Source organism: Lipotes vexillifer, unplaced genomic scaffold (assembly GCF_000442215.2).
Source record: "Lipotes vexillifer unplaced genomic scaffold, Lipotes_vexillifer_v1.1 scaffold2116, whole genome shotgun sequence".
In the NCBI taxonomy this organism is placed as follows: Eukaryota; Metazoa; Chordata; class Mammalia; order Artiodactyla; family Lipotidae; genus Lipotes; species Lipotes vexillifer.
The window spans coordinates 284,891-297,288 of NW_006791713.1; the positions used below are offsets into that span (position 1 = coordinate 284,891).

Here is a 12,398-nt window from a genome sequence, read left to right on the forward strand (position 1 = left end):
AAGTCAGCTGCCAATCCAGTTAGTGTTCCTTTGGTTACCAAAGGAAATTTGATTTCTATCTCTGGAATCTGAAAAATCCTAAAGATTTTTCTCTTTATTCTAAATGTTTATAGTTTCACTACTCTGTGTCTAGGTTTTAAGGACTTATGTCTTTCTTCAGCTCTGGAATATTCTCATACTTAATCTTTTCAAAACTCATTTCTTTGACATTCCTCTCGTCCTCTTCTGGAACGCTTATCATAAGTGTATGTTTAAGTCCGCCGGTATATCTTCCATGCTTTTCATATTTGAAACTTGCTATCTGTGTTGTGCTCTGGGTGAATTAGACCCACTTAGACCCATCTTCCAACTTGCTAAGTCCGTCTTCTCCAGTGTCCAGATTAGAATCTGTCTATTCAGAGTTTTTAATTTGACAATATTTTAATATTCTGAAGATTTCCAAATGGTTACTTTTAAAATCCACCTGTTCTTTCCCCAATTTTTATTGTTTTGTTTCAAAAATTTCTGTTCTTTTCAGATGGAAATTATTTTTTCACTTACCCCTTTGGGCATGCCATATACTGTTTTTATTATTTTATTTTATTTTATTTACTTTCTGGCCACACCACACACCCAGGCCACGGCAGTGAAAGTGCTGGATCCTAATCACTAGACCACTAGGAACTCGTGCCATATACTGTTTTTTTTTTTTTTTTTTTTTTTTTGTAGTACGCGGGCCTCTCACTCTTGTGGCCTCTCCCATCGCGGAGCACAGGCTCCGGACGCGCAGGCTCAGCGGCCATGGCTCACGGGCGCAGCCGCTCCGCGGCATGTGGGATCTTCCCAGACCGGGGCACGAACCCGTGTCCCCTGCATCGGCAGGCGGACTCTCAACCACTGCGCCACCAGGGAAGCCCATATACTGTTTTTAAAAGCCTTTGTAAGACTGCTTCATAAAATTATTTTCAGTGAATTCAAGTTCTTTTTTTTTTTTGGCCACACCACGCGGCATGTGGGATCTTAGTTCCCCGACCAGCCCTCCTGCATTGGAAGTGCAGAGTCTTAACCGCTGGAACCACCAGGGAAGTCCCAAATTCAAGTTCTTATTGTTAATTTTTTTTTTTTTTTGCGTTCTCTCTTAGTATTAGATTTGTGTGTGTGTGTTGGAATTGTAGCTTAATTCTAAATTTATGAGTTTGTGGGGTTTTTTTTTTCTTCACACTCCATATTTATAGCTACATGGCTTCCGTAAACCGCGTCTAATGGTTTCACAGCTACCTCTAGTTGCCCTTATTCTTCCCCAGCCCTCAGCTCGGAACCGGAACTTAAAGTGGCATTTTGGAGCTCCTGGGTGGCGGTGACAGTGGGGACTCTGCAGATGCAGTCCTCAGGGCAGCTGCACACTCCCGGGACGGGGAGCTGCCCTGTGTCCTCCAGGCTCTGTTGAAAGCCACGGTCCTGAAGGGAGAAGCTGTCCCACAAGGCGGTATGCGGGAGCCGCCTTGGCTGGGACATGATTTGTCCCCTTTACATGAACTAGAACACCTGGCTTAGGGCCTGGCAAACAGGCGTTGTCCGTCTGCTTTCGTCACTAAAGAGGAAAACGCGGTACGGGGAGGTGAACGTCCACGCCCTGGGCAGGGATGAGTGCCTGCCCTTCCTGTGCTCCCTCCGCGATAAGGTCCATCCCAGAGGCCAAGGTCACGGACTCACTCAACAGGGTCATCTGTCTCCCTTGAAATCTGCAAGCAGCGAAACTTGAAGGTTCTTTAATGATTACAGGCGTTAATGACTACAGCCATTGTTACAGCCATTGTTTCGATTCGCCAGGTATAAACAAATTCTGGAAATTTCAGTAGTTTTTGCCTACAGAAGAGGGTTGTTACCCGTTCACAACTCAACCTTAAATTTGGGTTTCAAATCAAACTGACACACTACACGGCTTCCATCCTAAATCACACGCACCTACGGTTTCCATCTCCGAAAACGGAGGGCTTCCGCCCGAAACACGAGCAAATTATTTCAAAGCGCGGGGGTCCCAAGAGGAGAGGCACCTAGGGCCCCCGAGGCCACAGCTCGGGTGGGCACGGTCGCCCCGCACGGAGCCTCCCCCGGGAGCCTCAGTCAGCCAGAGCAGCGCCACGCCCTCGCCGGCCGCCAGGAGGCACTGCCCACTGCGGATGCGTGCTCCCTCCGCTCACTTCCGCCGCCCGCTACCCCGCCCCTTCCGCCGCCCGCCCAGCAGGCCACGCCCGTTCTTGCCCCGCCCCCACGTCACGGAGACCCTCCCGCCCGCCCCCGGCGGCGGTGGACGCGGACGCAATGCGGGCGGGGGCGGGGCCGGGCGCGGGCGCGATGCGGAGAGGGGAGGGGTCGGGGCGGAGGCGGGGGCGGGGCGCTGAGCCGCGGGGAGTGCCCGAGTAGACGCTGCTGCTGCTGCCGCCGCCGCTGCTGCCGCCGCCGCCGCCGGGGGTCTGGCGTGCCCCGCCACCCCGGGCAGCTGGGTGCCGAGGCCGCCGGCGGAACATGGCGCCCTGCACGTTCTGGCGCTGCTGCCAGCGCACCGTGGGCTGGGTGCCGGTGCTCTTCATCACCTTCGTGGTCGTGTGGTCCTACTACGCGTACGTGGTGGAGCTGTGCGTGTGTGAGTACCGGGCGGGGCGGGGGGAGGCCCCTCGGCGCGGCCTCCGGCGCCGGGCAGGCGCGCTCGGTGGGCAGGGCGCTCCCCCGCGCTCGCGTGTGTACGCCCGAGCCCGGCTGCGGGGCCCGGTTCAGCCCGTGTGTTTCGGGTCGGCATCCAACCTCTTAGACACAATGTGCTTCTGAGGCGAGGGAGCGGCGGCCGCCGGGCCCGGCCTGTGTCCCGGCTGTTTGCGGAGTTGACGTTCCCTCCGCCTGGGTTCCGAGGGCGTTCTCCTCGGCCCTCGGCCCTGAGCGCGGGCGGAGGGTCGCCGCGGAGCGCCCACGCCGGGGCCGTGGTCCAGCCGCCGCTCCCCGGACCCGCCGGCCTCCTCCGCGTCGCTCGCCGTGTCTGCCGCTCGTGTCGGTCCGTGCTGGGAGCTCAGGACCAGAGGCTCCGTGCTGTCGGTAGACCCGGTCCCTTGGTCCCCCAGAATGATCTCGTCCGGGTCTACGCCGAGTCTGCAGTTTTTTGAAAGGCCCAGCAGTGTATACCTTAAGCGGAGAAAAGGCACAGGAGGTAGATGCTAATTGTCTGAATGGGAAGAAGTGGCACCACCCACTCGGCTTGGAAGGGCAGAATCGGACCCTCGGGTAAGGGCCCTACGCTGGTACTGCTCGCGAATAAGTACTTGGTTAAAACCGAGTTCTGCACGTGAAAGAGACTGCTTTGGCTCAGAAGTTTTGAGGGTAGGTTTTTAAATGAAAATATCCACCTTTGAGAAAGTTATTTTGTACCTATAGAACATTTAATTTTCAGGGAAACTATCCCTGCAAGTAGGTCCAGAATAAATTAGTTGTGGAATACGTTTCCAAATAATAATGGAGTTCATCTGTTGCACGTGATTGTTTAGTTTCATCCTTTTGGATACCAAAATGTTTGCCGAAAATGTTTGCATCAATTAAAATTGACCAGATTTAGGTGTTTCTTAAAGCTACTTCCAGAAAGTGATCACGATCATGGGACCCTCAACAGCTTTGTGATGATACTTTACCTTCTTTTTTTGACCGCACCCCTCTGGCTTGCGGGATCTTAGTTTCCTCCACCAGGGATGGAAGCCGTGCCCTCTGAAGTGGGAGCCCGGAGTCCTAACCACTGGACTGCCAGGGAAGTCCCATACCTTATTTACTCCAAAGTGGGAATAAGATTTATTCTACCAATCTTATTTCTATCAGATTATTCCCTCCTTCTTCTAATTCCATAGTGGTTTTAAAGTAAAAGTTCTGAAGCTTTCCTTGAAAATGTGCGTTTATGTTGAAACTGCACATTTAACCTGTAGATGGTTATCATACATATCAAAAGGTGACATCAAATACGAAGGGAGGGACTTTCCTGGCGGTCCAGTGGTTAAGACTTCGCCTTCCAATACAGGGGGTGCGGGTTCCATCCCTGGTCGGGGAGCTGGGATTGGGATCCCACATGCCTTGCAGCCAAAAAACCGAAACAGAAGCAATATTGTAACAAATTCAATAAACACTTTAAAAATGGTCCACATCAGGGCTTCCCTGGTGGCGCAGTGGTTAGGAATCTGGCTGCCAATGCAGGAGACACAGGTTCGAGCCCTGGTCCAGGAAGATCCCACATGCTGCGGAGCAGCTAAGCCTGTGCCCACAACTGCTGAGCCTGTGTTCTAGAGCCCGCGAGCCACAACTACTGAGCCCACATGCCACAACTACTGAAGCCTGTGTGCCTAGAGCCCATGCTCCGCAGCAGGAGAAGCCACCACAATGAGAAGCCCATGCATTGCAACGAAGAGTAACCCCGCTCGCCACAACTAGAGAAAACCCGTGCGCAACAACGAAGACCCAAGCAGCCAAAAATAAATAAATTTATTAAAAAAAAAAATGGTCCACATCAAAAATAAAAAATCTTAAAAAAAAAAAAGAAAACATGAAGGGAAAGGAACGTGCATGTGCTAGTAGGGGGGAACATTCCATCGTTCTCCCCTTTACCCCTTTCATGCCTCTGAGCATAGGTGTCTCTACAGATGAAGGGAATGAGACTGGTCCTTTGGTCGGTCACACAGCTGTTGAGTGGCTACAGGGGTGTGACACACATCTTTCCACTCTGCATATAACTTTTCGTGAGCCAAGAGGGTCACTGGAACTGTAATTGTTCCGTCCACAGTGGGGAATTGGGGCGGAGCTAAGTGGTTGCCCTCTTAGGAAATCAGTTAGGCTTTAGGCCCGTCATTTAGACATCACACCCCCAGGATTTCATTAAGTTAAAACATTGTGCAACAGTTAAGGCCCAAATACTTGGCAGAATTTTGAAGTACTCAGGGGTGATAGGTCTTACATAGGGACTGCGTTTACTGCTTCTAAGTTATCAGACTTTAACTAGGGAGCCTTTGGGAGCTGTGCAGTGTCACTGGCCTACATGGTGGAGCATAAAAGCTCATTCACTCTCACATTAAAACTATCCTTTATGCTACTTATGCATAATTGATGTTTGTATAAGCACAGACCATCCTACTGAGCTATATCAATGTATAACTTTATAGGAGCTTTAAACTGAGTGAAGTGTGAGTTTTATTTAAAGTGCTGTTTCAATGATTTTTACAGAATTTTCTCAGTTTCTGGTGTTCTTTATCAAATTAGATGGGAGAGAATGATAATTTTATCTTTAGATATGTTAATTTATTTAATTCTCATAATAAAAAGAGTTAAATGATTTGTGCAGGGTCATACAACTAGTAAATGGCATAACCAGAAATGGAACTCAAGTGGTTTGGCTCCAGGGTCCATGCTTTTATATTTAACTACTGTGCAAGAGTAGTGTACTTGATTATCCAGATCTGGACACTCAGGGCAGATTTCAGTCTTATCTATAATTATTTATATAAGGTAATTTTCCTGAAAGGTAGTAGCTGAAGGTTCCTAAATATCTCAGATGGTAAAAATGCATGGCCCACTGTAGGACATTTGAAAAAATAAATTGTTTATGAGAGGCCCTTGTTCCAGCCTAGCCTCTATAACTTCTTAATTCTGTAATTCCATACACATACACACATATATACACATACACGTAGAAATATGTATAATCAGCAACTCCTCTTACTGGTAGGAGTAATATTGAGGATAAAGTTGAGTAAGAAGTAATGCATCTGAGATGGACATCTCACAGGGTGAAAAGCAGAGAAGTAACTATGGAGTAATTATTAATATTGGTCCTTGATTTTATTTTTTTTATTTTATTATTATTATTTTAAATTTTATTTATTTATTTATTTTTGGCTGTGTTACGTCTTCATCGCTGCTCACGGGCTTTCTCTAATTGTGGCGAGCAGGGGCTACTGTTCGTTGCAGTACGCAGGCTTCTCATTGTGGTGGCTTTTCTTGTTGCGGAGCACGGGCTCCAGGCACACGGGCTTCAGTAGTTGCAGCACACAGGCTCAGTAGTTGTGGCTTGCGGGCTCAGTAGTTGTGGCTCGCGGGCTCTAGAGCACAGGCTCAGTAGTTGTGGCACATGGGCTTAGTTGCTCCGCAGCATGTGGGATCTTCCCGGACCAGGGCTCGAACCCGTGTCCCCTGCATTGGCAGGTGGATTTTCAACCACTGCGCCACCAGGGAAGCCCCCTTGATTTTAAATTAAACTGAAATCCTTCATTTTTTTCCTCAAGGCTAATATTCAGACATATGAGTTTAGTTATGGGTGGAATGACCAACTTTTCCAGTTTGGTCAAACTGGTTATTGTTGGGGAAAGTGCTAGTACAGTTTCCTAGGATTTTATCAGGTCATTGGGAGCTGTTAGTAGTAGATGTGTACCTCTTATTTGGCATTTAGATGATCTGAGACCTTAAAGAGATTTTAGAGATGATCTAATTCAATCCCTTTATTTTACTTCTGAGAAAACTATTACTTGGAAGATCTGTATGGTTTGTCCAAGGATGGATATGCCTTTTATCCTTTTTTCAGAGGATATGTAGGATAGAACGGTAACCTCTGAATCTGTGTTATCTAATAATTCCTATGTCTCCTGCATAGTTTCTTCAGATTTAGAAAGAGACAAGATAAATAGCTTAAACATCAACATTGAGCACACTGTCTTGACACAGTTGACTCCAATGTATTTTATTGATTTCGAAAGAACAATAAATTTGTTTATTGAACAATTTGTTTTCTATTTCACTGATTTCTTGTCTTATATTATTTCCCTTTCTCTTTTACTTTGGGATTAACTTGCTCTTTTTCTAGTTTCTCAATATGCAAATTGAACTAATTGATTTGAGCCCTTTTTTAAGTGTTTACTCCTATATATCTACCCCAAATACTGCTTTATTCACATCCCATGAATGTTGATATATTGTATTTTCATTTAAATTCAATTAAAATTATTTTCTAATTTCATTTTTCATTTCACCTTTGACCCATAGGTTATTTTATAAGTATGCTATTTAGTTTGCAGTTACTTGGGGATTTTTCAGATCTCTTTTTGTTACTGATTTCAAATGTAATTCCGTGTGGTCAGAGAACATACCTTTATGACTTGTCCTTTAAAATGTATTCAGGCTTGTTTTATGGCCCAGAATGTGGTCTGTCTGTGAAGCATCCCATGTGCATTTGAGAAAAATGTATTCTGTATTCAGCAGTGTATTTTGTTGTTTGTTGTTGGGTATTCTGTTATGTCATAATGCTCCATAAATGTCAGTTAAGGCAGGTTGGTTGACAGTGTTCGAGTCTTCTGTATTCTTGCTGATTTTCTATTTGTTTTATCAATTAATTACTCAGAGAGGTATAACAATAATTGGATTTGTCTCTTTCTCCTAGTAGTTCTCTCAGCTTTTGCTTCATGTATTTTGCAGCTCCGTAATTAGATACATAAAATGTTTAGGATTGTTGTGTCCTCTTCATGAATTGACCCTTTATCATTATGAAGTGACTTTCTTATCCCTGGTGATATTGTTTGCTTTGAAATCTACTTTGGCAGATATTAACATGTCCACTAATCTTTCTTTTGATTAGTATTAGCATGGTATGTCCTTTTACTTTCACCTGTTTAATTTTTATATTTAAAATGCATTTCTTGTAAGCAGCATATAGTTGGGTCTTGCTTTTTTAATCCAGTCTGAAAATATCTGCCCTTTCTTTTCTTTTTTTAAATTGAGCTTTAATTGACATATAACATTCATTTCAGGTGTCCAGCATAATGAGTCAATATATGCATGTATTGCAAAATGATCACCACAAGAAGATTAGTTAGCATCCATCACCACACATAGTTACAAAGTTCTTTCCTTGTGATGCAAACTCTTAAAATTTACTCTCTCAGCAACTCTCAAATACAGTGATATCACCGTGCTATGCCATCTCTGCCTTTTAATTGGCCTGTTTTGACCATTTGCATTTAACGTGATTGTTGATGTGGGTAACTTTAAGTCTTCTCATTTGCTCTTTAAAAAATCTGTCCTGTCTCTTTTTTCCCTTTTCCTCCTCGTCCTGCCTTCTTTTGAATTAATCAATTTTCAAAAGATTTTAAATGATTTTGTATGATTCTGTTTTCTCTCTTTTGTTGGCCTGTTCGCTGTAACTCTTATTTTAGTCATTGCTTTAGGGTTTATAGCATATACATATTTAATTTATCATATACTCTACCTTCCACTGACGTAGCAGTTCACGTACAGTGCCCTGTAAAAGCCTTCTTCCATTTCTCCCCTCGTAGCCTTTGTGCTGTTGTGCTCAGCACTTTATATGCTATGAAACTAACACTATATTGCTGTTACTTTGTTTAGACAGTTTATTATCTTTTAAAAATATTTAAATAAGTAAACAAATCTTATATGTTTACCTATGTAGTTATCATTCTGGTACACTTCATTCTTTTTTATAAATCTGCATTTCCAGCGGGTGTCATTTTCTTCTGCCTGAGGGCTTTCTTTAACATTTATTGTAATGCAGGTCAGTTGGTGATAAGTTATTTCTGCTTGTGTATGTCTGTAAAAGTTTTTATTTTGCCTTTTTTTCAAAAAGCAACTTTATCAAGGTATAATTTACATACCATAAAATTTGTTTATTTGTAGTGATTTTTAGAAAACGTAACAAAGTTACGCAGTCATTATGACCATCCATTTTTAGAACATTTTTATCACCCCAGTCAGATCCCTTGTGACCATTTGTGGTTAATTCCTGTTCCCATCCCCAGTCGCAGGCAACACTAATCAACGCTCTGTCTCTGCATGCCTTTTCTGGACATCTCATATAAATGAAGTCAAACAGTAAGTGGTCTTTTGTGCCTGGTGTCTGTCACATGTTTTTGAGGTTCATCTGTATTGTAGCATATGTCAGTATTTCTCCCTTTATTCTCTACTCCACATTCTAATTTGTATTTTTCTGTTTCTAAAATGCAGTTTTATTTAAGAATATATTTCTAGTAAGCCTCCACAGATCACCTGTGCATTGAATTAGAATATAAATAAAAACCGTACACTTTATTACGTTTAAGTATTTTAAAAATCCTGCTTTTAAGATTTATAGTATGGTTGGGTCCTGTTCATCTTTGTATCCACTAGAGAATCTAGTTACTAGTAGACTTTCAATAAATATGTGTTGAATCAAATGGAATCATACTCCTATAAACTCACTTGAATCATTTTTGAATATGTTGAACAAACATCCACAATAACAATTAAATTATAATTACCACCATATATTTCAACATTCTTTGGGGTTAAAGGCTACATGATATTGTTTATTGGTTCTGCAGTCTCTGTTTTGGATTTTGAAACAATGATTCTTTGAAATTATGATGATACTGTTTTGAAAAAATCTGGCTCCCTATATCTCATCCTCAATAGAGGACATAATTATAGGAATGACATGAATTAGAGTGTTTTTTAAAATGTTTTAATTTTGTTATTTCATATCTGTGTTTAGAGCTGGAGTGTAATACTTTTCTATATAACTTGCCTTTTGAAAGCTATTGTTAAAAAAAAAAAAAAAGAAAGCTATAGTGTTCTGCAGACTTCATTATTTGCATTCTTCATTATCCTGGCCTTTTTCTTTTCTTTTTTTGAAGAACAATTTCTTTTTCCTTATGACTGCTAATGATTTAATCTGGTAGCATTTTCTGTTGATACTAGAAAGCAGATTGGTCTGAGAGAACTCTGTAGATAATACCCCAAAAAACCCAAGCCCGAACGAACAAAAAGAGCTTTTATATTTTCTTCCATATAAACTGAACCTTCCTTGGGCCTTTAGTGCTTTCTTATAAGTCAAGTAATATGGAAGAGGTGCTGGACAACTTAGAAACCAGGTTAGACTATTTGGAAGAACAACATTATGCCCTAGTCACAGGGATGAAACTTTTTTCCTCTGCTGGTCACTTCCACTTTGTGGCAAAGAAGACGTCACATGCTAAACTCCAGCCTCTAATGTCTGTTTACTTGACATCTCTGCTCATATATCTTAGAGGCATCTCAGACTTATTGTCCAAAACAAAACTCTTCTGAGTTTTTTTCTCTCTGCTGAACTGCTCCTCCTATCTTAGCTCAGTAAATGGCAGTTTCATCCTTTCAGTTCCCTGGTTGAAAAGTCATTTTACATTTCATTTTACATTGAAATGAAAAGTCATTTTAATCAGCAAATCCTGTCATTAAGTGTACCAAAATCCAGTTGCTTCTCACCACCACCATTGCAGCTATATTTCTTCAAGCCACCGTGATCTCTGTCGTGTGTAGTAGATTGAAAAACATGGCCACAATAATTTCTACTTCCTCCCAAGAGGTGGAGTCTGTTTACCCCCCCAGTGAATCTGGGCTGGCTTTGTACTTGTTTTGACTAATAGAACATGGTGGGAGTGATGTGTGAGATCTGGAGCCTAGACTCAAAACAGCATGCATCTTTCATGTTAACTCTTCTGGAACGTTCTGGTCGCCGTTCAGGCTGGACCACATGGAGAGAGAGGCCAAGGCAAGATGAGTTAAGCACCAAAGTGCCTGATGTGTGGATGAGCTCCTGCCCCAGTCTAGCTGCCTGTTGACTGCAGCAGTAGTAGAAAAACAGCCCAGCTGATCACAGCCTGAACTGCTGATTCACGCGATCGTAGGAAATAATAAATGGTGGTTGTTTAAAGTCATTAAGGTTGGGGGATTTCCCTGGTGGCCCAGTGGTTAAGACTCCACACTTCTACTGCAGGGGGTGCGGGTTCAACCCCTGGTTGGGGAGCTACAATCCTGCATGCTGTGCTGTCTGGCCAGAGAAGAAATGATAATAAAGTCACTAAGTTTGAGCTGGTTTGTTATGCCACATTATCACTTTCTTTTAATTTTAATTTTTATTATTTTTTTTTGCGGTACGCGGGCCTCTCACTGTTGTGGCCTCTCCCGTTGCGGAGCACAGACTCCGGACGCGCATGCTCAGCGGCCGTGGCTCACGGGCCCAGCCACTCCGCAGCATGTGGGATCCTCCCGGACCGGGGTACGAACCCGTGTCCCCTGCATCGGCAGGCGGACTCTCAACCACTGCGCCACCAGAGAAGCCCATATCACTTATTTTATTGTAGCACCCTTATGTCTTGTCTCTTCCTCCTCATTTCACCCCGATCTTCCCACCTGTACCCTGTCTTCCACAAAGCAGCCAGAATGATCGCTTTAAAACTAACACCAGATTTGTCACTCTAGTGAAAACCTTGTTTGGCCTCCTCTCTTGTTCAGTGGATCTCCTAACGTCCTTACCGTGGCCTCTTCCCCTCATTACATCTCTGACGTAATTTCCTTTCCACTCTTAGTTGTTCTGCAGCTGCCACACTGGCCTCCTTGCTGTACCTTTTTACTTGTTGAATGATCTTAATAACTCATTTAGCCTCTCTGAATTTGTCCCTATGGTATAAAACGGGGTAATGCCTGTCTTACAGAATCACGTAACGTTCTTAGCAGGGTAAGCTTTCAAATGTTACTGGGGGTGGGGAGAAATGTAAATAGCCACGAGCATACTTTTTCTTGCCTTCCCTTTTTCGGCAGGAAGTGTTTTTTTTAATTCTTAGAGTTGTGTTCCCCCCATGCCCACACACAGTCTTAAGTGAGTGAAGGAGCACATTCTCACACTTTAAAAAACTGGCTGCATTTCAAGATCCTATCGTAAAGGTGGGTTCCTGTTTTGCTATGAGCTTGTGATAGTGTCAGTAGTGTGCATGTGGGAGAACTGTTGTCAAAGGGGGGAGCCCGCCACACCATCATCACGTGAGACTTTAAGAAGATTAGTACCTGCTACTATTCCTGGGAGCAGATAAGCTACACAGATATACATACTGCTGAAACATGCAGCACATCTTGAGCAGATGGGCACCTACACTTAAATAACTGAAATAGTCACAAATAATGGGGATTATGGTTTTATGAAGAATAGATTTCTCTAAGACAGAGATCCATAAGTCTTGATGATAAAGATTTCTTTTAATTGTTTTTAAAACATTTCTCTTCTCTCTGTTCTTTCACTCTTCCCGGTGCTGCGTTATACTCACTAACGTGAACTTTGGCCCACCCAGCTGGAATCATAGGAGGGACAGTGATTATTAACATACTAACTGAACAAACATGAACTTCTTAAATGGGAAGTCTTCAGGGAAGCCTTTTAAACTAATTGCATGGAAAGGATGTCATCAGCACCTGAAGGAAATAATACCAGCACACCAAAATGTTAACAGTGGTGTCACTGGCGTCAGCGTTAATAAAGGAGGTGTGGCGTCGTGGCTGTGGCACACATCGTGTACACACGTGCCCTGGCCTCCTGACGGTCCGCTCTT

General features: G+C 43.6%; 1 protein-coding gene across 2 annotated transcripts in view; it reads left to right on the forward strand.

Moving 5' to 3' along the window:
- Positions 1–2,437: 2,437 nt before the first annotated feature.
- ZDHHC20 (zDHHC palmitoyltransferase 20) overlaps positions 2,438–12,398 on the forward strand; it is a 70,076-nt gene continuing 60,115 nt past the window's right edge. The window contains exon 1 of one of the 2 annotated variants that reach the window (XM_007464503.1): positions 2,438–2,623. Coding sequence is in view for 1 of the 2 variants with exons in the window: in XM_007464502.1 (XP_007464564.1) it covers positions 2,506–2,623 (118 nt within the window). In the remaining variant the exon portion in view is untranslated. The remainder of the gene's footprint in view (positions 2,624–12,398) is intronic. The other variant, XM_007464502.1, reaches the window with a different exon arrangement.